General features: G+C 41.9%; 1 protein-coding gene across 1 annotated transcript; it reads left to right on the top strand.

Annotated features, from left to right (window-relative positions):
* The first annotated feature begins 557 nt into the window (after positions 1-557).
* On the top strand, positions 558-22,585 carry ets1 (v-ets avian erythroblastosis virus E26 oncogene homolog 1). The gene is made up of 8 exons (XM_079246312.1): positions 558-934; positions 11,623-11,742; positions 12,299-12,499; positions 12,801-12,878; positions 13,303-13,542; positions 15,482-15,742; positions 19,205-19,323; positions 19,538-22,585. Exons 1-8 carry the CDS (start codon positions 868-870, stop codon positions 19,751-19,753), a joined length of 1,302 nt encoding a protein of 433 aa, XP_079102438.1. The 5' UTR covers positions 558-867; the 3' UTR covers positions 19,754-22,585.
* Positions 22,586-22,969: the final 384 nt, after the last annotated feature.

Consider the following 22,969-nt stretch of genomic DNA (forward strand, 5'->3'; position numbering starts at 1 on the left):
TAATGGAAAGGTACATTGGCTGGACTGAAAATGGATGCGAAAGTAGCCAATATCTGAGAAGTTTGATACTGGTTGAGAGAGCTTGGAAAAAAGTTGCTCAAAAGAACAAAAAAAAAAAAGACTCATGATGAATTCTGAGCTGTCATTGTCTTGTACACAAACCTGTGTAAAGTTATGGAGCCATTAAATCAACATTTTTTGCTTTCAACTACCATTGCATCTTCCAGAAACAATGATAAACGCTCTTTCTGAAGCTAGTCAGAAGTTCCCACATGGCTTCAGTGTTTTCCCATGCCTGTAAAAAGGCTAATTTTCGGGAAAGAGAGGGCTAATAATTACGTCTGATGACGTGAAGGGGGTCTTGGCACAAAGCAGGTTTCTCAAAGCGTGTGAGCGCGTGTGTATCTTTTTTAGGAGGGGGGAGGAGGGCATTGTAATTGAATTGTGAATCAACTGGCAAGTCAGCCACTAAGCCCCGCCCCCCTCGCGCTGTCGTCTCGCTCAGGCTCCTCGCAGCGCAACACCCACAGGCAGGCAGAGAGGAAGGAGGGAGTGAGTGTGAGTGAGTAAGAAAGAACGAGGAAAGAGTGTGTGTTCACGTACTGGAGAGGGAGAGAAGGAAAGAAATAAGTTAGGAGTAAAAGGATTTTAGTCAGGCCGTAGCGACAGGACATTAATATAAGAAAGAAATATTGAAATTCATAAATAACCGGGCTGTAAGATATAACTGCGACTAAGGAGGTGAAGATTTTCCCTCTTGTTTTGAGTTTTTTTTTTTTAACCTTCTGTTTTCTTTTTTTTTTCCGTATTTTTTGGGGGTGGTTGTTAGAATAAAAGAGGGACGCGCGGCGTTTTTAAGTCACGCTGATGGTCATGACGGCAGCTGTCGATATGAAACCGACGTTAACGATCATAAAGGCTGAAAAAATGGACGGTGAGTAACACAACTCCTATGTACGAGGTTGACAGCTAACACGAGACTAACATCACTGCCGTATCTCTGCTTGTAACACAACCAGCTGCTGGAAGATTACGAGGATGAGGAACCGTACTGTTGTTTCTTGGCTATTTAGATGTGTCGACAGGGACAAAACGTCCTGAACACATTTTTTTTTGGTGCCAATACGTTGTTGATTGCTCAATATTGGACAACACGCAAGAAAGAAAAATGTATTCATGCTGGAGGCATTACAGTCATGCTGTAGTAGACTGTGTGTGTGATTCTTCACAGTGCACTGAATGGACGAGGCTGGCAACTATGTCTTTAGTTGAAAACATGATGTGTTATGGGGAAAAAAAACTAACTTTTTCCACATTTCTTTGAAGACATGAACTTTATTATATCTTGTAAGCAAACTGGAAATTTAATTGACACACAAGATGACATTGAGGTTGTTTTAATGCACTTTAAAAATGAAATAGAGACAGTTTGAAATGCAATGCAAATTTTACAATGTCTTATCTGTAAAATTTTTGCAACCCCTCTTTCTGTTTAGTTTTAGATATATGTAGCTTAGACTGATATTCATAAATGCTTTTGTAGGTTTGTTGGACTGTTTTTTTCTTTCACTCATACAACTTTGATCCACCCCAGAGATCTCTCACCCATCTCTGACCCATAGATCCCATGTCATGCAGGGGTGAGCCAAGGCTCTCTGTCCAGCCAGCTTTGGTGGTGGTGGTGGGGTGGTGGGGTGGTGGGGGGGGGGGGGGGGGGGGGGGGGGGGGTTAGGTGCCTAACAGCTCCCTTCTCCCTCCTTCTTCTTTCGTCTCCATTTCCCCCCTCCTTCTCCTACTCCTAGCCCTACTCTTACTCTTACTCCTCCCCAGCTTCTGAAACTGACTTTCCAGAGAGGGAAGGGGAGGCAGGCTGAGGTGATGAATCTGCACTGCTGAGGCTTGCCTCTCCAACTCCGCTGCCTGGAACTCTTGGCCTGCTCCAGTCTGAGGTAGTGACAGAGAAGGCCACAACTATGAGCTGTTTTTATGTGTGTAAGGTTTAAACCTCTGTATGGTTTCACTTCTCATTTTCCAAACAAAATCAAGTTATACACGGTGGCACATTCATATGATTTGCATTTTGCTGGTTTTAAAATTAACTAATCCCCCTGTGCTTTTGCTGCTAAGGTGGTTTCGAGCCTGTTAGTGGAGCTACATTGATGCATCATGGAAATTTGATCCTAATTGCAAGTGTTGACCCACCAAAGGGGCTGTGACTTACCACATTAACCAACTTCTCCCTGCTGTCAATACCTGCAGAGCATTGTTTCATACGCATACACCTCACAAACCAGCAAAATGTGCTGACAGTTGCAGTAAATGTTGTCAGAGCAGAGCACTATTTTGCAAAACCATTTCGCAATGCACAGTCCTACTTGCACTCACTTGGGTGCACTCGGGTCACGCTAAGCCTGCCAAGGAGGAGTTCGCAACTTCTCGCAAACTTTTCTCCAGCTTTGTTTTGAACGTGCACACCGTTGTGGTTACTTGGCATTGCCGTGTTTACAGTATAAATGTTTTACCAGTGTTTGAGGCTGTTGCTAATCCAAATAAGACATAACAGAACCCCAGGCGTGCAAAGCTTATAACAAGCTTTTTGCCTACAGTGCACTAAGCGAGATCATTCAAAGGCATATTGCATTTGTCAGAGGAAGCTTTCCCAGTGCCTGCCTAACTCTTCATGGAACTATGGGAAAAACAGCTGCCTCTTTTTCTTTTTTTTTCCTCAAAAATGCCTGCTTCCATGTACATGCATGCACACCCCACACGAACAGGCTTAAGGGGTTTCCAGCCCACCTTACGATATTGTTTGTTTTTTCGGGGTGTGGGTAACAGACGGAAGTGAAGCCAGTGTCAGCTTACTCAATGCCTGTCCTCACTCTACAGCTGAGGTAATTCCTTTCGAAGCGGTAACACTCTGCCGGGGTCAGAGGTGAGACCAAACAGAGCTTCTAATGTTCCGCCAAGCCCCCTTTTTTCCTCTGCTCTGTGTTACAGTAGGCAATTCCTGGAACAGCGCACTTATTTCACGGTCACCCAGTTTGTGGCAGGTTGCTACTGAAAGCGTAACGTAGCCATAACAAAACTCCGCTCTGCAGAGACGAGTCTGACAGATTTACAAGTGTTGGTACTGCGGAGTCAAGCAAAGATTCATCTGGGTGTGGATTTGATACTCAACTGACATCACATGTCAATCATTTACAGCACAAGTGTGTTTTAGACTTGGGCTAAATGCCCCGCTTTCACTTCACTCCTGTGTCTTGTCATGCCTGACAGTCGGGGTTCAGTGACTGACAGGAATGTTTGTGAGCATGCCCTGCTGGGTGGCATGCATGGAAGCGTAGAAGAAGCTTGAAAGGAGGCTTGTTTTTATCTGATCAAAATGCTGCAGTTTGTTGTAACTGGCAGTTCTGATGCATCTGCTGAGAAGCCTTATATGGCCTCTACATCCATGTCTGACACATCCAGCAAACTACAAGCACATACAGGCCATGCTGCATGAATTACTCTCAGAAAGACTTGAGGCTTGTTTTGCTGGGGAACTTCTCATGTTGGCGCTTTGTGGAGAAGGCTAGCATGTGTTGGGACAGAGGGGAGTTACATAAGCTTGGGATTTTAGCTGTGTTGTATTAGTGTCAGCACTACCTCAGTAGCACAGTGTAATATATGCCAGTGTTTGAGTGTGCATGGCAAGCTGGCAGCTGTGCAAACACTGTTTGGGTCTCTTGATGTGGTCTGACGATAAATTTCGTCAAACAGAAGGTTTTTTTTTATCCAATATATGCTGTGTCAAACTTGGGATGGTCTTGTGTTTGAGATCAAAACTCAAGCAGTGGATCCAGATATTTGCTCTTATGATAGACCCCCTTCTGGTTATTTTAGCCAACAAACAAAAGTGGAGGCCTGTGATTTTTTTTTTTCCACATTGACCATGACTTTCTGCCCTTCCTGTGCTACACAGCAGTTCTGGTTTGTTACGTGAAATGGGCTATCCCCTCATTTAGTCAGCGCTTCATTCATTGCTTCCTCACTAAGCCTGTCATCAGGTCTGTTGGCTATATAAACGTGAAACCATAATATTGCGTGGTTCCTCTCTGAATGCCTCCCTGATGACTACACGCCTTAATCTTCACTTATAAAGCTTAGTCATAAAGTAAGGCGTGTTTGTACCAGATACAGCAGTTTGTTATAAAATAAACTTATGGTGTGAGATGGGCCGAGGAACTGCCGAGGTGTGGTCAGTATGATGGCAGTAAATATTCTTAAATAATAATGATCAAAATGTAGGGCTTCCTCTTGCAGCTGCTTCACTCCAGCTTCTTACACTTCGCTCTCATTCTGCGAAAAGCCAACAACCAAAACAAAGGAAAATATATTCCTTGGCTTTGGAAATGAAGCTTGAACAAGCAAATTTTTTATTTTTTTTTTGGGTAACATACAACTCCTCAGTCATTCACCCACTCACTCACACAAGCGCTCCTTCCCCTCCTTTTCCCTTTCTCCCTCTGTTTCCATGTCTTTCTGTTGGCCACATGAGTTTCTCCCATGACTCCTTGATGTGGTATATGGTGAGTTCCTGGTAAGTGCACTTTGTCCCATCCCAAGTCATTCCTGACTTGTAATCCCTGAGTCATGGCGCTAAATGCCTGGTGAACCACATGCCGCTGGCTGTCCGACTATGTGTCTGTTTACCTTGCTTACTGGTTTTCGTTGGCACATGCCTTTCGGCCCTCCCAACATTACCGGCCTGACTGTCCCTAAATGGTTTGACACTGCCCCTAAAAGCTTCCACAACTGCCCACGCATCTCAGCATTGTATTGAAAGGTTTTCTAAATTTTTTCGCCCTTACGCTCTGTTGCTGTTTTTGTCATATGGTTCCACATTTAGAAGCCCAGTTTCCTGTAATGAAATGGTAACTGGGCTAGAATAGAAACAAGCTTTTGAGAACGATTCCACCCTCTCTAAAACCCTGCTTATCAGCTGTCCACAGCGAGGCCATGTCACTCACTTTGTTCAGGGAAGACTCCAGATTTCCTTATTTTCTTTTTTGCTGCACAGCCCTTTTTTTTTTACTTGCCATGCATTGCATGCTGGTTCTGTAATCTGGTAAACAAATGGGGCACAAACGCAGATTGCGCTTGTTTCAGGAATTGTGTGCAAGTATTGATTACCCCCACCCTAAAAAAAAAAAAGAAAAAGTGTGTTGGTGTGACTGTGTGACACTCATCATTCAGTCTCTCAATTTAGGCTGTCATTGCAACTGCAACAAATTAAAACCACAGACTGATGTCAGTAATTTCTTTCACGCTAGTTGCCCTTTTTAATGGCTAATTTGTATTTGTTCAGTGCTCACTAAAAACTTTAAATTGATCTGATTGTGAAAAAGCGGCATCACGTGTCCTCAGATGAATTTTCACTGGAGACACTCTGCTGCCTCAAAACATGCATTTGCTTTCATGCATATGTTACAAGCTACTAGTGAACGAAATATGAGTCACTGAGTGGAATTTTACAAGATTTGGTCATTGCTTTCATCATGACCAGTCATATTGCCAAGCAAAGCGGCACGATATCCCCCTAAGTCCAGTCATTCTTTGAAGAAATGAGTCACAATCAGTGTGTGCTTTTCTGTGTAAGTTTGTCTTTAAGGGCTAGGGGTAGAAAGGAACAATACAGTTTGAGTTTACATAACTGCGATGATGTCCTCATGTTTTAGAAATCACTTCCATCTCATCTTGCAAAATGCTAAAATGTAGTTCTCAAAGTCATCAAATCTTGCTTTACATCTGTTAATCAGTGAAGTCAGCCAAACATGCATATCGTAATAAGATAGGGGAAGACAGATGTTTTATGTTTGATACTCCTAATAGCCACAGAGGCGACACTGAGCTTAAAATAGAAGAGTTATACATCATCCAGAGCTGAAACCGTTTTGCCACTTGGACCACAAGTCATTCTTTGGTCACATTAGAGGAAAACAAGAAAGCTGTGAGAAGCACATTAGCAATTGTAAAACAGAGGTGGAATGTGAGGCACGCAACATGAAAACACTGTGGTGTAGTGGGAATTTATTTATCAAGCATCCATGTGTGACACATCGCTTGCCTTCAAATGAGCACCAGTTGCTTATGTATGAATAATGTGTAATTGGAAGCAGCCATTACAAGACCTACATGCGTTGTGTTGCACCAAAGAAAGGTTGCAAAGCATCCAATCATTGGGTGTGAATGTGTGGCTGCATACTGTTCCACATCATTCACACTTGTATCAGGAACCTGGTTGTGGAATGTATCAGTTTGGACAAAATATGGGGCAGGCACCATGTTTTGTGGAAAAAATGCAACTCAGAGAGTAAACTGTTTGTCAGATATGTCGTGTGTTTGGTTTAATGCCTAAACAGTTCCCCCAGAGCATCCCATGTCTGTTTACAACAGGGGTTGAGGCTACGGGTGAGGGATGTTGAGTTTGGGGAAGTTATCATGGATACAGCGAAGTTAGCACCACCTACGTCTCCAGTATTTTGTTTGGCTGTTTTGTAATTTCTATTTTTCCTCCAAAGACAGAGAAAATCCTTCAGGTTTTCAGATTCCTTCTTGATGTGTTCTGTTTTTCCCGCCTCAAAGTAACGAAGACCTTTAGGGTTGTGCAATGCGTTTTTGTGATAAGTACATTACTGTTGCTCAATCATAAATATTTGAGGCGTACCTAAAAGCAAGGCCTTTTCGCACTGCTGCAGATCATAGGGCAGGGCAATTAAATTTGAGAAGAGGAGCCAAATCCTGCTCAAAGCAACTTGTCTCTGTATCTCCCACTCTTCTGGAAATCTAAACATTCCTGTCAAGCCTTTTGCAAAGATATGTTTAGCTTCTGTTGCTGATGGTGTGGTTCATTCCAAACACTATGCCGTATCAAGCGGTGAAACTTTGGCATAAACACGGGAGTTAATGCACTTTCACATTATAAGCTAATATGATTTCAGTGATGGAGGGAGTGGAAGGGAGAAAGACAGAAAGGCAGCTATGGGGTATTAGTCTGACTTATTGTCTGCTTCAGTAGCCAGTGTGTCTGTGGTAATGATAGTCTGGGGCAACTCTGCTTTCATGGCCAGAGACAGATGTCAGCAGCAGTGGTCCCGTCCCATACAGCTGCTTTACACCACCACAGGCTTGTGTTTCAGGAGGGCAGCCAGAAACCAGTGGTTAGGATCTTAGAATAAAACTAGTGTTTCAGCACTGGTGCCTGTGATGGTGGGATTTTCCTGGTTTACCAATGGATTGCTTCAACCAAACGTTGTCCTGCTTTGGAGCATGCAGGGGTCTCGTTCTGGTCCTGCTTCATGACCTATTCTACAGTTCTATTCTCAGTCCTTGGCAATGAGAAGGGAATCTTAACAGCATGGCTAGCTGAACAAGAAGCCCTCTTAAAACCAGACTGCCACCCAGTCCTCCTCCTCTTGCTTTGCTACAGCCCTCAGTAGCCACTTTATCACCCTGTGGTACTGAATGGACCCCCTTCATGCTGGTTGGGTTTATGACCTTACGTTCCCAGACCAGGGTTCCAGATATGGATCTCCATCAAAGGCTGCTGCAGCCGCCAGTGTCAGCTCTGGTCTGCCTTTAAAAGAAAATTAGAAGCCCTTGGCTGGTTACCAAAACCTCCTTCTCCTTGCACCTTGTTGTGACATTGCTGATATGTTCCTATGTGCAAACAGAGATAATCAAGAAGGTGTTAGTGCTGGCTATGAAAATGACCCTCACCTGAACCCACAACTCACCTCAGTCCCACAGGAAGTTGCAACTTAGCCACAGGAAATGGGCACTTTAACTTGTTTATAAAAAAAACAAACAAAAAAAAACCTACACTCAGCTAAAGAAGGTCACAGAATGGAAAACATTAATTGCACCAGTTTCATTGCATTTAACTAGTTTATGTTATGACATTTTAGATGCTCTTCTTGGTTTATAACAGTTTGCTCTTTTTCTCACGCCAGCATACATCCACTTGTTAACTCTGTAGGACTATTTTTAGCTCAGTGGCATGATAGAAAGCATATTGTCCATTATTTGTTGGGTCTGGTTGCCTGCTCTGCTTGTATCATTGCATCATTTAGAGTGGAGGCAGCAGTCCAGGCTTTATGAATGAACTGAGCCTCTGCCAGAGGCTGGGCGATGGCACTGATCCCACTGTGATGTCACTCTAGAGACGAGGAGAAGAGAGGGAGCTTTATGAAACCTCCCATTCATTTGTCTCCCGCCGTCTCTCTTTCTTTTTGCCCACCCCTGATTCCCTTGTCCTGTGATAGGGCTCAAATTACAGACTGATGACTCACCACCCCTCACCCACCCAAGATGCTCCCTTGCTATCATCTTCAGCCTTACTGTGGCCTGCTCCAGCCCAGTGAACTTTGGCTCCAGCCACAAAAATCCTAATTTCACACCCACACTCTGTCACGCAGGCAAAGGTGGCCTCTAATTTATGTTTGTGTGTTTATTTTTGTCAAGCAGATTTTTTGTCTCAGGTTAGGAAGGGGTTTGGAGTGTCAGTGGAGACAAATATAATCAGCCCACCAGTCATGTTGGTATAAGAGATGATTCAAATTCCACATCTGTCTCCCTTCATCTGTGATTCTCAGAATAGATTGATTTATCATTTCCTTTGCATCATTAAAAGAAACAGCCTTTGTTTAATAATCCCCATTGCAGACTCTCCTTTTATCTTTTCTGTTTTTAGTTTGAGCCATATTGGTGAAATGTGAGCACCATAATCTTGCCTTGGATTTACACCCTCTCCCACATTTCTTGAGCTAAGTGGATGCGACTGATTTGGCGGACGGACCAGCACCAACTAATGTGGAAAGTGATGACTTGTGGATGTTTTAACTCTCAGTGCATGCTGACCATTCTGCATCTAATGGGACTCACAGGCATTGAAATCGTATCAGGACTTCATCATTTACTAGAGATCGTCTCGAACCAGGCTCGGCTCTCTCGCTAATGGATGCACATTGTACATTAGCACTGCCGCAAATAACGTTGACATGGATCACTCACAGTGGAGGCTGCTTTATTACCACTTCGCTTGTACATTTAGAGTTGGTCTTTCAACGCTGCCTTTTCCTCTGATTTGTATTTCAGCTTGTTCCACTATAATGTAAGAAAGTAATGTGCGTGCATATAACACCCTAAATAAAGAACACAGTATATTTTTCTGCCATGCAATTTTGCTGTCACCTAACTATCCTAACTTGGAAAACAACAACTAAAAAGAAAAAAAAAAAAAAAAAAAAAGAGAAACCACTTCAAACTCATTTTAAGCCGAAGAAACAAGTAATTCAAAACAAAAACAAAAGAATTAACAGAAGTTGTGTTTCACGTTTTTAATTTGGCCTGTAATCATGGCTCGCATATTTCTCTCTTTAGAGTGCCTAATGTTAGTTCTCATGCGTTATGGTTATGAGTGTCTTTGATGGAGGATTTAGTGCTAAAGTGGGTTTCATGTCTGTGTGGGCAAGTGCACGCTGGGGCCGGGTTGATAAAAGCGATGGGGAATGAGGGGCGTAAACGCTTCGAAAGTGCAGGCAGACTCCATTCGATCCAGCTTAAACAAACGAACACATTTTGCCTCTGCCATGACATCAAAGCACAGACTGTCTGAGCCCCAGTCCCATTTCAGTTTTTAGCCACTTGCAACATGAACATTGCTGCACTACTGACATGACTTAGAAAAGTGAGCTTGGTAACAGGCGGTCAGGTGCAGCTGAACACAGACGGCTCACTCATGTCCCCTTTTGATGTTTTGAGGCTTGTCTGACCCTAGTTGACTAAGGTCTCATGTGAAGCTGTAAAAAAAAACAAAAAACGTTTATTCTCAACTACTTCTCTGACTAGGATGGCTAACTTCTGTTTCTTCACTAGTGTACCATAGACAAATATATTATGACAGGCCTAATTGAATCACACGAATAAGCAAAACGCTCGTTTGCCTTCTGTTTCAAGGTCTGTTGTAAAGCTTCTTTCTTCAAGGGGAATTAAAAAGAAGCAAAAAAAAAAAAAAAAAAAAGAGCCAGGGGGGGTAAAAGTCAGGAAAAAAAAAAAAAAAAGACAAACTGTGAGACCTAATTTTGCAAAAAGCCAGACAGACATTGGTTACGAAGGAGGGACAGCTGCTGTGCATTCCAGACAAGGTCGAGACGTCAGTGAGTGGTGAAAACAAGCATGAACTGAATGTTGTCCCAGTGTACTGCTCACAGATAAAACCACCAGCCGCTGGAGATGCCAGGACATCTGGGTTCGACGAATGGGAGTGCCCTGAGGGGAGGCTTCATGGGTGTGTGGGGGGGGGGGGGGGGGGGGGTGACAACTTTTCATTTACTACTCATTTGCCTTGAGGGAAAGCCTATTGTCATGTGGTTGTTACTGAGTTTAATTATGAACACAGACAAGAAAAGATCAGTCACAGAGAAGGACGTTCTGCAGTCTGAAGGCTCCATTAAATCCTTGCTGTGCAGGTCTTGAATCTCCTCGCTGTATATAAACTTGAAGTTTAACTTTAATAATAGACTGAATGATTAAAGACATTTGCATTATTTAAAGATCAATAGGGCTTCTTTGTGTATTTGCAGCACCCCCCCCCCCCCCCCCCCCCCCCCCCCACACACACACACACACACACACACACACACACACACACACTCCTGCTGCCTGCTTTGCCCCCTTCTCCCACATTTTTCCAGGCTGGTCGATCTAATTAGATGAGTGCGAGTCACCAGGCACTGTTTAAAGTCATCAAAGGGAGCTCTGTTCCCCACTGGGTGCCCACTGGCAGCTAGCAGAAAACACTGACCCTAGTGTGCGATTGGGACCCTTGAGACATCCCACCCCCTTGCAGCTTTCCAAGCCACCCGCCAGCAAGCCGCAGTGACATCATCACCTCATCCCTCGACCCCTGACCTGTCAGAATGTCTGAACACCCCCCTCCCCTCATGCTCGGTCTTGTGACAGTAGGCTTACTGTGTTGGGGCAACATGGTAGGAGGGCTAGCAGGGGTCGTAGTGTCACTGATGGGCAGCAGGCGTTGCTCTCCCACCCAGGAAGCCCGGGTATGAGGGAGGGCAGTGTTTGAAGTGTTTGTAAATAAACTCTCATGTCTGCTTTAAAGCAGAGCGCCAGATGAGTTGGATTTACCAAAGGATCTGTTGGTGTCAGAGACTTTAGACACCAAATGACAGTAAATTAACATAAAAAACCTCTCCGATCCTCTCTCTGATAGATTGATAGATTGGCTCGGATGTGGAGGCAGTGACTGTCTAGACAGAATGTAATTGTTGCACCATGTTGTTGATCACGGTAGCTTTAAATGTGTGGATTTCTATGTGTGTGTTTGTATGCCGCATTCACAAGCTTCTCCGTCTCACCTCCTCTCGCTCTCAATTCAATTTTCCATCTTATAAGGTTTATCAGCATGAAATACAATACAGGATGTGTTATTGTGGCCTGGGAAGGCAATTAGAATTACAACAGGATGTTATCTTAGCATATCGGTTGTTCAGATTTTAAATGAAACACACATTCATAATTTTCAAAATGAAATTGTAATTCTTATTTGTGATTTATGTTCGGCAGATCCGGAGTGTGGAGATGTCCCCCTGCTAACTCCGGGGAGTAAAGAGATGATGTCCCAGGCTCTGAAGGCCACCTTCAGTGGCTTCACAAAGGAACAGCAGCGGCTGGGTATTCCCAAAGGTAAGAACCGTCCGCTGCTTGTAGTCTCATTAGTCCCCGCTAACATTTCCATTGAGGAAATCCAATTTCACAAATGCGAGCCTGCAAAACTACCTCAGTGTGTCACATGCTAGATGCTCGCATTCTTTCACAAACTAATTCATAGCTTACAGTAAAGGGCATCTCTTAGTGAGGCTGAAAACCAAAACATGCACAGTTACTTCATAGACTGCAGTAGTTGCATTAGGCATTAGTTGAATTAGGCAGCTTTGGCTTTCAGACAGACTGCGCAGCGGCTTGATGCTGTTTGCAGGCAGCACGATTGCTGGCATCACCATATAATCGGCATCTATGGTTTTCAGCTTTTCATTACCGCCGCTTTACATTTCCCCTCTTTCTCCATCTTCTTTTCTGCTTACTGTGTGGCGGTTTGCTGTAAGCGCCTCATCAGAAACTACACATTATGTCATGCATCAGTCACAGGCTGAGATGAGCGTCTGCATGAATGTCTGCAAGCAGTATATCCTCTCCGGTGTGTCATAGAACATGTAACAACTGCCAACTCCAATGTTTTCAGATCCCAGACAGTGGACAGAAAACCACGTGGCTGAATGGTTGACATGGACAGTGAACGAGTTCAGTCTGAAGAATGTTGACTTTGACAAATTCGGCATGAATGGAGCCAGCCTGTGTGCGATGGGGAAAGAGCGCTTCCTGGACTTGGCACCTGACTTTGTGGGTGACATTCTCTGGGAACATTTAGAAATGCTCCAGAAAGGTAATTCCATGGAAACTTAAATCAGATAATTGAATAGAATAGAGCTTAAAACATTGTTTCTTTAATTCTCTCCTAATAACAAGAAACTATTCTTATCGGGCATTCATACAATTTCTGCTTATTCTACTGGAGGGTCTTGTTGGCATTTCCTATCAGTAACAGGAGCCAAACAGGAAAACACAATTTAGCTCAGGTCATTAATTTTTGATAATGCTAGATGGAGTTACATGATACAAAAGAAAGAAAAAAGAAATCAATGATGAGGTCACTGATGCTCACTCTCTATCCATTTTTCATGAAGAGGATACAAAGCATTACCCCATCAATGGACTGACCTCCAACTTCCAGGAATCCCGCTATACCTCAGACTATTTTGTCAGTAAGTACTCATCACATTCCTCCTAAGTCATGCTGTCTAATAGCTACAGATGTATGCTACAGAGAGTGAGTTGGTTACTGTAAAAGGGATTTACTGTTAACGTGTTCTTTTTCTTTTCATTTTTGTATTTATATTCTGAATAGGGATCTTTAGTCCATTTTGCAGCTCTACTCTTAGGCTGGCCAGACATCATAGGAAATAATCACTGGTCCAATCGATAAACTTGCTTAAAATGACAAGATTCACCTTGTTAACTTAATGCTGTGTTATGTTGTGGACCATTCACAGCCCCAACATTTAGGCAGCAGTTCAGCCCAAGAGGGATAATGACTCCACTCTTCTCAGATTGATCTTCACCCTCTGCTTTGCTCCTCGCCTTCCTTGTCTGCTTTCTATCCACACTCATTTCCTTTTGTGTCTCCAGGCTATGAACATGCACAGTGCGTCCCTCCTTCTGAGTACTCGGAGCCTGGTTTCATCACAGAGTCCTACCAGACGCTCCATCCCATCAGCTCGGAGGAGCTGCTCACACTCAAGTACGAGAGCGAGTATCCCGCCGTCATCCTACGAGACACAGCGCTGAATGCCATGCAAGGCGACTACTTCTCTGTCAAGCAGGAGGTGGTCTCCCCCGACAACATGTGTGTGGGACGCCTCAGCAGAGGTGAGAGGCACACATGTAGTACGTGTGTTAAGAATCGTTGAGCTTTATGGTGCAAAATGTGCATTCCTTCCATTTTCAGCTTATTGTTTGGATCGGCCTCTTGGCGAACATGTTCACAGGCGCATGCATGCGTTTGTGTGTGCGTATCTAAACAATGTAAACGTTAAAGGTGTCTGTGGGCGTCTGCCTGTGTGTGTGTTTGTGCTGAAGCTACCAAAATCTTGTCATGCCACATCAGTGTGCATGTATTAAAAGAGAAGTAAAGCAGGGCCTCTGGTTGGTTTGTGGTTCAAACAAACCTGCCTCACACACTCTAGACAGGGTTGGGAAAAAAAAAGTAAACGCTATTGTTTTTGTCAGTGATACACGAACCAAAGCCACAGTGTGTTCTCTTCAGACCGCCTGTCCCTTATGTAAAGCAGCTGAAGTGGTGTAACCTTAAAGCAAGTCTTTTTTTTTTTCTTGTTTTTCTTGGCCTCCTTTCCTCGACTCAACCTCTACATTCTGGGTAAGGAGATAGAGGTGTCATCCTCAGTTACAGAACATGGGGTTTTCTCATGAAACTGTTTGCTTTTGCGAATACACGGGCTTGTTTTCTCTCCCTGTGATAGTTTATAGAGGAATTAGCAGCACGGTTTACATTTATAGCCATAAAGCAAGGCTTTTCTTCTCACAAATCCCCAGCTGTATAAATGAATAGCATGTGCCACGGATGCTAGTCAAGACTCCTCTGAGCGCTTAAAGCATTTGCCTGCAAGATTTAAGGTCAAGTCATCATGCAACACGCATACCAAGCTTTTGAGCGTTGTGTCGAGCTTTCCCGACGTGGGAAAGTACTTTGTAGCTCAACTGATATCCACATGTGGCTTCAATTTTGCCAGCTGAAGATTTCAGCATCAGTGGCGGGGCTGAATTATCTGTCATTTGTTAATGACTTACCATTCAAAGACTGCTTATCTTTCTTGAGGCCGAAAATAGCAAGACAATTTGTGTGATTGTCTTCCATTTAGAATCAAATCCAAATGGTGGTTGCAAAAGCGAAATGAGGTGTGAAATAAAGACAGAAGTACAGTGCAGAAGAATATAGCTTGGCGAGAAGGAATATATTTACTGCTAAGGGGTTTCTTGTTATGAAAATGAATCAAAATGTGTTCTCATGTCATTTATCTCAAGACTTTCATATAATTCTTTGGCTTTATTATAATCCAAGACTTTTGATCCACCTCTTGCTTTATAGTTAGATACAGGTATGAAAGTGTTATACATTTAAAAAAAAAAACAAAAAAACAAAAAACAAAAAAGAAATAAACAAAAGAAAAAGACAATCTACAGTTATAGCAGATTAACTGTATCTGAAAATTGTGCACTTAAGAAACAGGAACAAATCAAACAAAGACCTGACACAGGACTGGAAAGATGCATCTTGATCCATCCACTCTTCACCAAAACTTAGTAATAAATGATCTCCATGAAAGGATGGCTGCCAATAAGCCACTCTTATAGAGGGAAAATGGAGAAAGAAGGCTAAAGCGTGCCAAATGACACTAGAATTGGAGAGAAACTTTTCTGGAAATTGGGCTTATGTAGTGCTGAAATCCTCCCCAGTTTGTGGACATTAAAACTGTTCAAGCAATGCGGGATTATCTTGACAGAAAACAGCACAAAAAGCAACATACACCCAAAAGAAGAGCTTTGTAATTGCATTTAAGAAACCTTGATTACTTAAAAAAATTCCAAGAAGTTTTGTCTAAGAGGGTTGGAATTGCATTGGAAAATAAAGGTGGTTACCATATAACTACTTTAAAGAAACTATAATAGTAGAACATCTTAAGGTTATCAGACATGGTTCAGAATTAGACTTTTTAAGAATTTTTAACCACAATCGTGAAGTCAAATTCTGTATTACCAAAGTTTTTTGTTTTTTTTTCTCGCCCCTCAGGTAAGCTGGGTGGCCAGGACTCCTTCGAGAGCATCGATAGTTTTGAGAGCTGTGACCGATTGACCCAGTCGTGGAGCAGCCAGTCCTCATTCAGCAGCCTGCAGCGGGTACCCTCATACGACAGCTTTGACTCAGAAGACTACCCCACTGCCTTGCATGGCCACAAGCCCAAAGGCACCTTTAAAGACTACGTGAGGGAGCGCTCAGACCTCAGCAAAGATAAACCTGTCATCCCAGCAGCAGCGTTGGCAGGATACACAGGTAAGAAGCCTACAGTTCAAATTTTATACATTCCTTAAAAAAAAAATCCTCAGCTTTTACTTCACTCTTGATGAAATTAAAAATGAATAAATGGAAATTTAGTCTTATGTAGAATGACAGCGTTTTGTTGTGTATCCATTTAATCATCTAACTTAAGTTTTAATTAATTCATTTACTCCTCAATTTAATTTCCATCGCTTCAGTGCACAACTGCAACACACTTGTTGATGCTCTGCAAAAAGCCCCACACGTGGGAGTGCTGTAATGCACCACTTTAAGACACCCTAAAAAAAAAAAAAAAAAAACTTTACCCAAGCTGCCAAAGTTATGCACATCACAGGAAGCAAAATAGATTTTGCTCATACCTACTTTTTGTTTTTCATCTTATTTTCTTTCTTTTTCTCTTTCTAATTCTCTGTCTTGACTTTTCATCTACCTCTTTGTTATCTGCAACCCACATCTCAGCCTATTTTTTCCAGGTCGTCCTAGCAACACTGGTGAAACAAAGAAATCATGCCTGCCCCTGCGTGTAGCACCAGAACAAAGTTATCGCTTCATCTCATAAGGCACTTTTGCACACATTTTTTTTTTTTTTTTTCTAAAATGCACCATTTTAGCATCTGTCATGGTTTTTGGTTCAAAAGCTGCTGTTGCTACTTATAACTATTTACTTGGAAGTCAACACTTAACCACAAATGCTCCTTTCATGCATATTTCTGTTGTTTCATTGCGTAAGCTTCTCCTCCATGTTAAACACAATAATTGCATATGGAGCGCTGGCTTGTAGAGAGCGCTGAGCAGTTTACACTGCAGAACCTTCAAGTCTTTGGGACTTTTTCAGCCTTGTTTAAAATTACAGTCACAAGGCTACATGATTGCTAGCATTTAAAAAAGGGGAAGTCCGAGCAGAGTTTTCAACGTCACAAACAATGCATACATCAGATGTCATTAGACTGAGCTGGGGTTGGTATGCCCGACTTAATTGGTCATCTCTGTGGTTATTAGTTCAAAAGCCACTCGTTGAACAATGAGTCTTTCATTTGTAACGATGTCGGAAAGATGCTGTTATGTATTTATAATCAAATAACGAAGAGTGCAACACAGCCTAAAGCTGCTCCAGAACCAGCAGAAGCTGCGGTTCTCCCTGCAGCATAATACAAATGAATGAACTTTATGATAAAGAATAATTTTATTGTTCCATTTGCCATACTTGCTGCAGTTTCTACCTTGTTTGTGTGAAAACTCACACACAAGTGTTCTGTTATGCATTCTTTGTCTGGATGGCTGATATGCATGCACTGGTCATAACAACAGGATAAAACTGCAAAGCAAGTGATTTAAATCCCATTGCATGGTGTGTTTTGTCTATGGAGAAAACCTCTCATTTGAGCTTTAAAAAAAATATTGCTAAAAGATCTAAATTTCATCCTATAAGAAAGAAATTGGTCCTCTGCACTTTAGAGTGACCTGAAGAGACTGGAAGCATAAAGTGTGTGTAGAGTGTGTATCCTGAACCATATGCACATGTGTGGGAGTACAGGAAGAAAAGGGGAACAAGAGTAAGTATCAACCTTATTAAACAAACAAAGAAAAAGAAAAAAAAAAAACAGAATACGAAATGAACTTAAATTAACTTCCAAAATAATGTTTTTGACAGCTTGACAGGTTGTTCTGCTCGAGCTTCCTGTTCCAGTCAGAGCAGTGACAGGTGACACTTGTAGCGAGAGGACAGGGAGCTAGATAAGGCTGCATAGAGATAAGTAGGGCTTCAGTTGTCATCTTTGTGGTTTCCTGTGATAATTTGCCATTTACACCTCTGTCTGCAGTAATATCAGGCAGCTTCTCAACATGTTCAGCCCTCAATCAGTATGATCATACTTAGCTCTCTCGCGTCTCCATTTCTCACATCTGAAAATGCTAACTGGAAGGATTTTATTTGCATTGCAGCAAGATATTGCATCAACAAAGCTGATCAGTCATGTCATGTAGCGTGTGTAAAACACTTAACAAGCTCATCCAGCTCTCATCCAGCTTCCAGGGTTCATGTTAAAGCTGCTAATGCTCAGGACTAGTTTAGTGTGCAATTAATGCTGCTGTAACATTAAGCCCCCACCCTTTTTGCCACACTGTATGCTCTTTCAATGAGGTCCTTTGTGCATGAAGATTGTAGCATATTTTTGGAAACTCCACCCCCCTCTTCGTTTTTTTGTCAGAGGATCGCCTGCTTTCTGGCGTGAGAGCACAGGGGGTTGGTATCACCCTCATGTGGGCCGACTGTTAACAGCAGCAGACTTTTGGAATGCGAGCTGAAGCTTTCCATCTGAAAGAGATGCTGTGTTGCAGAGACACTTATTTTCCAGACCCGACGTGACTGATGTCATGCACCTTCTCCAATCCTAGCAGGACTTGGTGAGGTCTCTGAAGTGCCATTTTTCAAGTCTTCAGCCCACACGCCTGTTTCCCTGAAAGCTTTCGTTTGCATTGTGTTAAGGGTACATTTGGTTTTTCTGAGGCACTTTAGAGAGAGAGGTGACTTTTGTTCAGCCCCAGTTTTGCTGAGGCGGTGTGCTGTATAGGCAGGTGTGATTTCAACATACGAGCCTCAAAAAGTGGGTGGGTTCGTGTATATGCAGAGAAACCACACGATCAAAGTAAAGCGCTCTGAATCTAGTTCACAGACAAAGCCAGCCCTTTTTTGGTTGTCTTTGTTCTGCTTTCCCTCCTTTTTCCGTGAACTGTTATAAAGCCTTGCGCTAGTGTTCAAATGAAGCTTTTTGGGGTTATCTTAGTCTATAGTCTTGAAAAATTCATCCCGTTGTTTCAACATAGATGACTTTGGAGCTGTTCTTCCCCCCAAAATGCTATATGGTATGACTTGAAGTCAAATAGATTTGTGCTGTTGAAGCCCAAAGGCAGCGCAGCATATTTAAAAAAAAAAAAAAAGTGATTTCATCGGTAAGGAACTCGGACACAGACTCTAGATTCACATAGAGTACAGTGCAACTGCCAGACAGGGGAATACATGATGAATGAGGCTGTTGTGTTGAGCAGGACATTTAGTTCTACTGCTGTTCTTCAGCTTGACCCAAATTAGAAGGTTTACTTTGTCCCTTTTTAGATATAATTGCATAATTGGCATGAATATTTAACAGTTTCATGTACACATTAAGTATGCATTGCTGCTTTGCAGTACATCATCATATGTTGCATCGCTCCAAAGTGTCTCCAGCTGTAATACAGTTATAGACCCCAACCCAAAAAACCATCAAGGTTGCATTTATAATTTACATTGTGATTTTGCAGTGCATCTGCATCCATAAAGTCTGGCTTAAAAAACATAAAAATTCCAGAGTATTGTCTAAAATTGAATCCACTTGATCATGCAAAATGTGTCCGCTTAGAGGACAGTTGCGGTGTAAGAGACACAAATGAACACCTTGTCTCCTTGCCTCTGTTCTCCAGGCAGTGGCCCCATCCAGCTGTGGCAGTTTCTTCTGGAGTTGCTGACCGACAAGTCTTGCCAGTCCTTCATCAGCTGGACAGGCGATGGCTGGGAGTTCAAGCTTTCTGACCCAGATGAGGTGAGAGGTCATGACCCTGCTGGTCACTCACACACGAGATGGGAGGTCTTAAATAGCTGGCCAGATGAACAAGATGTTTTCTTTGAAAAGACAGTCGCCTGTTGTGTCTGGCTCTGCTGAGGCTTTTAAAAAGGATTCTTAAGCCAAATTTGCATCGGTAGCAAAGCTAGTTTTTAATCTTATTCTGACATGCTTGTTCTCTGTGGTGTTGCAGGTTGCTCGGAGGTGGGGCAAAAGAAAAAACAAGCCCAAGATGAATTACGAGAAACTGAGCCGTGGCCTTCGTTACTACTACGACAAGAACATCATCCACAAGACGTCTGGGAAGCGCTACGTCTACCGCTTTGTCTGTGACTTGAAAAGCCTGCTGGGCTACACACCCGAGGAGCTGCACGCGATGTTGGACGTAAAGCCTGACACGGACGAGTGAACTCAAAGATGGAAAGAAGACGTGAGGACAAAAGTTAAGGAGCCACATGGACCGAGGCTCATAAAGTGGTCTTAACTGTTAGATAGAGTTGGTAAACTGTCTTTTTTTGGGGGGTACCAAAATGTTTCTAATGACTGACTGGGGTCTTTGTCAACGTTGAGCTCCTGTCTCTCAGACCATATTTTAAGAGGAGGGCAGAAGTCAAAAACCTGTAGTCACACCCCATTGCATTTGAAATGTGCGTGCGTGCGTGTGTGTGTGTGTGTGTGTGTGTGTGTGTGTGTGTGTGTGTGTGTGTGTGAATGCATGAGTGTGTGTGTGATGTATACTGGTGGTTTCTTGCAGCTCGAAGCAGGTGAGGCGCTATCGGGTGGAGTTCAGGTTCTGTTTTACGTAGCAAAGTGGGATGGAAAAAAAGCACCGAGACAAGCAAATGTTAGAGAACCAAGAAAGAGATGATATGATGATTCTGCTGAGAAAACAGTTGCCAAACTGTAAAAAAAAAAAAAAAGAAAAAAAAAAGAACTGAGGAAGGTTATTATATCACATTTACACACATGCTTAATGTTTTTCTCAGGCAAGAAGGTTTTTTTTTGTTTTTGTGTTTTTTTTTTTTTTAGCTAGGACCCCCAAAAAAGGTGTAATTAAGAATTTATTTAATGACCGTACGCTTGTGCCAGTATTATATTATTGATTGTAAGAACCCATCTATCAGGGCAATTATTTGAGAAGTTTTTATGTCTTTTGAAGGTTTAAAAGAAGACTTAAACCTATAAACAGATGCCAAGTAAAACATTTCTGATTTCAAGGAGCCTTTTAAGAGAATTGTGCTGATTTGTTATCAGACAACACTATAGACACTGGCCCTGTGCTTTGCAGGGTGCAAGGACCTGTTAGGGATTACTCATACCCAGAGTGTCTGCAAGATAAATGAAAGTAGCCGTTGCTTTTGAAACTGACGCTTTCTTCTTTATGTATATGTTTGCCACCTTGTCGGAGACACATATTGTGACTGAAACTGATGCATTTTTGCATTTACCACCAGTATTAGCTAACCGTAGACAATCTATGTGGGGAAATTCAGGAGTCTTTTTGGTAAGAAAAGTTTCTCAAATGTGCTAATTAGATGAACAGTTTTGTCAGGTCACTGTCCATGTTAGCGATGTGTTAGATTTGTTTGTTTGTCCTGTAACATTCAAAGTTATTTAGCTGAGGGAGGGAGTTTTTTTTTCCAAATCCGAAAAATGTCAAGTGTCAGTTTATTTTTGTTTCGTTAGGCGGTGCATTTTGGCCAAAAGGAAGCAGCTGCAGTTTAGTTTGGTAGTGTGATGTAAGAAAAAAGGGACAAGCAGTAGGAAAATGTTGACCGAGGACAATGGAAGCTGTTTGGTATTGATGAATGTGACAACAAGGAATCTTGTGATGTGACATGGATAGCAGTGGACAGGGAGGGTGCAAGTCAGCTTGACAATTAAGTTTTATAAGTTTGTGTGTCAGTCGGTGTGGTGCCACCATTATTTGTGCGGTCTCCTCAGAGCACAGGCTTAACAATTCACTTGTTACGTTTAAGCAAATTGGCAGCAGTTTCCTCCCAGCAGTGGGAACAGTGGCTGTTACACTGGGAAATGCTAAAGTTGAATATTATCTTAGAATACAATGTTATTGTTTACAGTGGCTGAATGTTACCCATATGGATGAAAATAGCTTTTGCAGATGTCTATTTGTACAGATTGTATTTCATAATGCTTTATTGAGACCCGGATAACACAAATAAGCAGGAGACAAAGCAGGAATAATAACCAAAACCCATGTGAGGTCTTTGGCCATGGTGCTTTGGGTATCCACAGTGTTAGAAGACAGGGACCAGAAATCTCTCACGTATTTGGAAAATTTTTATCTTTCATCATTTTTTTTATATAAATCAGAAAGCACAGAGGTTTGAGTTTCCCACTGATTGCAGAAAACAGACGTTGTATGTTCACATTTAACTGGTAAAAAGCTTCTTTATCATCATCAAGCTTTGACTTGAACCCATGTTGTTATCCAAAAAGAAGAATTGGACCATAAAGAAGTGGATTGGTAATAAGCTGCACTGTATGTTCATTAATTTCTGTGCTGTTCAACACTGTTTCTCTCTCTTTTTTTTTTATTTTTAATTTGTGACACCAGTGTTTTCAGCTTCACCCCCCCCCCCCCCCCCCCCCCCCCCCCCCCCCCTAACAAAGTCATAATGTTACTATGGCTTCTGAGAAAAATATTGCATTTCTAAAATGATTAGTATTTCCAATGATGTTGTCAGGAAAATGACCTGTTAAATGTGGGAAACCACAATCTGCAGGATTTGTGTTTTAATGTCAGGCAAGTGTAAACATACCCATATTTTGTGGCATACGCATATCTCAGAATGGATTTAGAAGGAAACCCTTATTATTTTTGGATGTTCTTTTTGTGTATATTTTATAATGTTTCTGTATTTTTTTTTTACCATGAGATTCAATTTTATTGTATTTAGTTCACAATATTTGAATATTTTTCAATAATTTATATTTTATAAAAGACAAGAGATGCAGACAGCTGGTGCTTTCATGGGAATTTAAAGGTAGCGCAGGACAAAATAATGTAGCGATTTATAGGTTTTCTTTTTTTGTTTTTGTTTTTTTTTTAGTTTTTTTTTTTTAATATTTTTTCTTTTTTTTTCCATATAGAAAACAGACCTGTCTGCTAAAGAAAAAAGGCTGATGCTGGCCCATCAATGATTTCTGCTGGAAAGGTTTTATAAACTGTAGCTTCTATTTCTAAAATGTACTTCAAAATGTTATAAAATATATGTGAAGAAAGATTTTATTCCACTGTGTGGCGTTTTATTCCATTTGTTGTGTTTTATTATGTGACATCTCAATAACAGAATCATGTTGCATATGATGATATAGTGTAGTTCAGCTGTACTGTAAGTTTTGCAAAGCAAACGTCAGTTTTTTTTATATCTTGTATGCAGGAAATCTATGATTATGACATTATTTTGACACATTAAATGTAGAGTTCCTTATGACATTCATTAGATCATTTAATCTGCTTGTAAAAAAAAAAAAAAAAAAAAAAAAAAACTACAAGTGACTTAAAGCATTTACTATTGATTGTTTATTGATTTGAAAATGGACAGTCATACAAAAAGGGATGAATACTTTCAGTGAAATAAACTCCAAACCAAACAAAACA

Source organism: Telmatherina bonti, assembly GCF_933228915.1.
Source record: "Telmatherina bonti genome assembly, chromosome: 9".
Classification (NCBI taxonomy): domain Eukaryota; kingdom Metazoa; phylum Chordata; class Actinopteri; order Atheriniformes; family Telmatherinidae; genus Telmatherina; species Telmatherina bonti.

Coding starts and splice junctions, on each gene's coding strand:
- ets1 (XM_079246312.1), top strand. CDS start 868: ATGGTCATGACGGCAGCTGTCGATATGAAACCGACGTTAACGATCATA. Junction 15,743..19,204: donor AGCGTTGGCAGGATACACAG/GTAAGAAGCCTA, acceptor TCTGTTCTCCAG/GCAGTGGCCCCATCCAGCTG. Junction 19,324..19,537: donor AGCTTTCTGACCCAGATGAG/GTGAGAGGTCAT, acceptor GTGGTGTTGCAG/GTTGCTCGGAGGTGGGGCAA.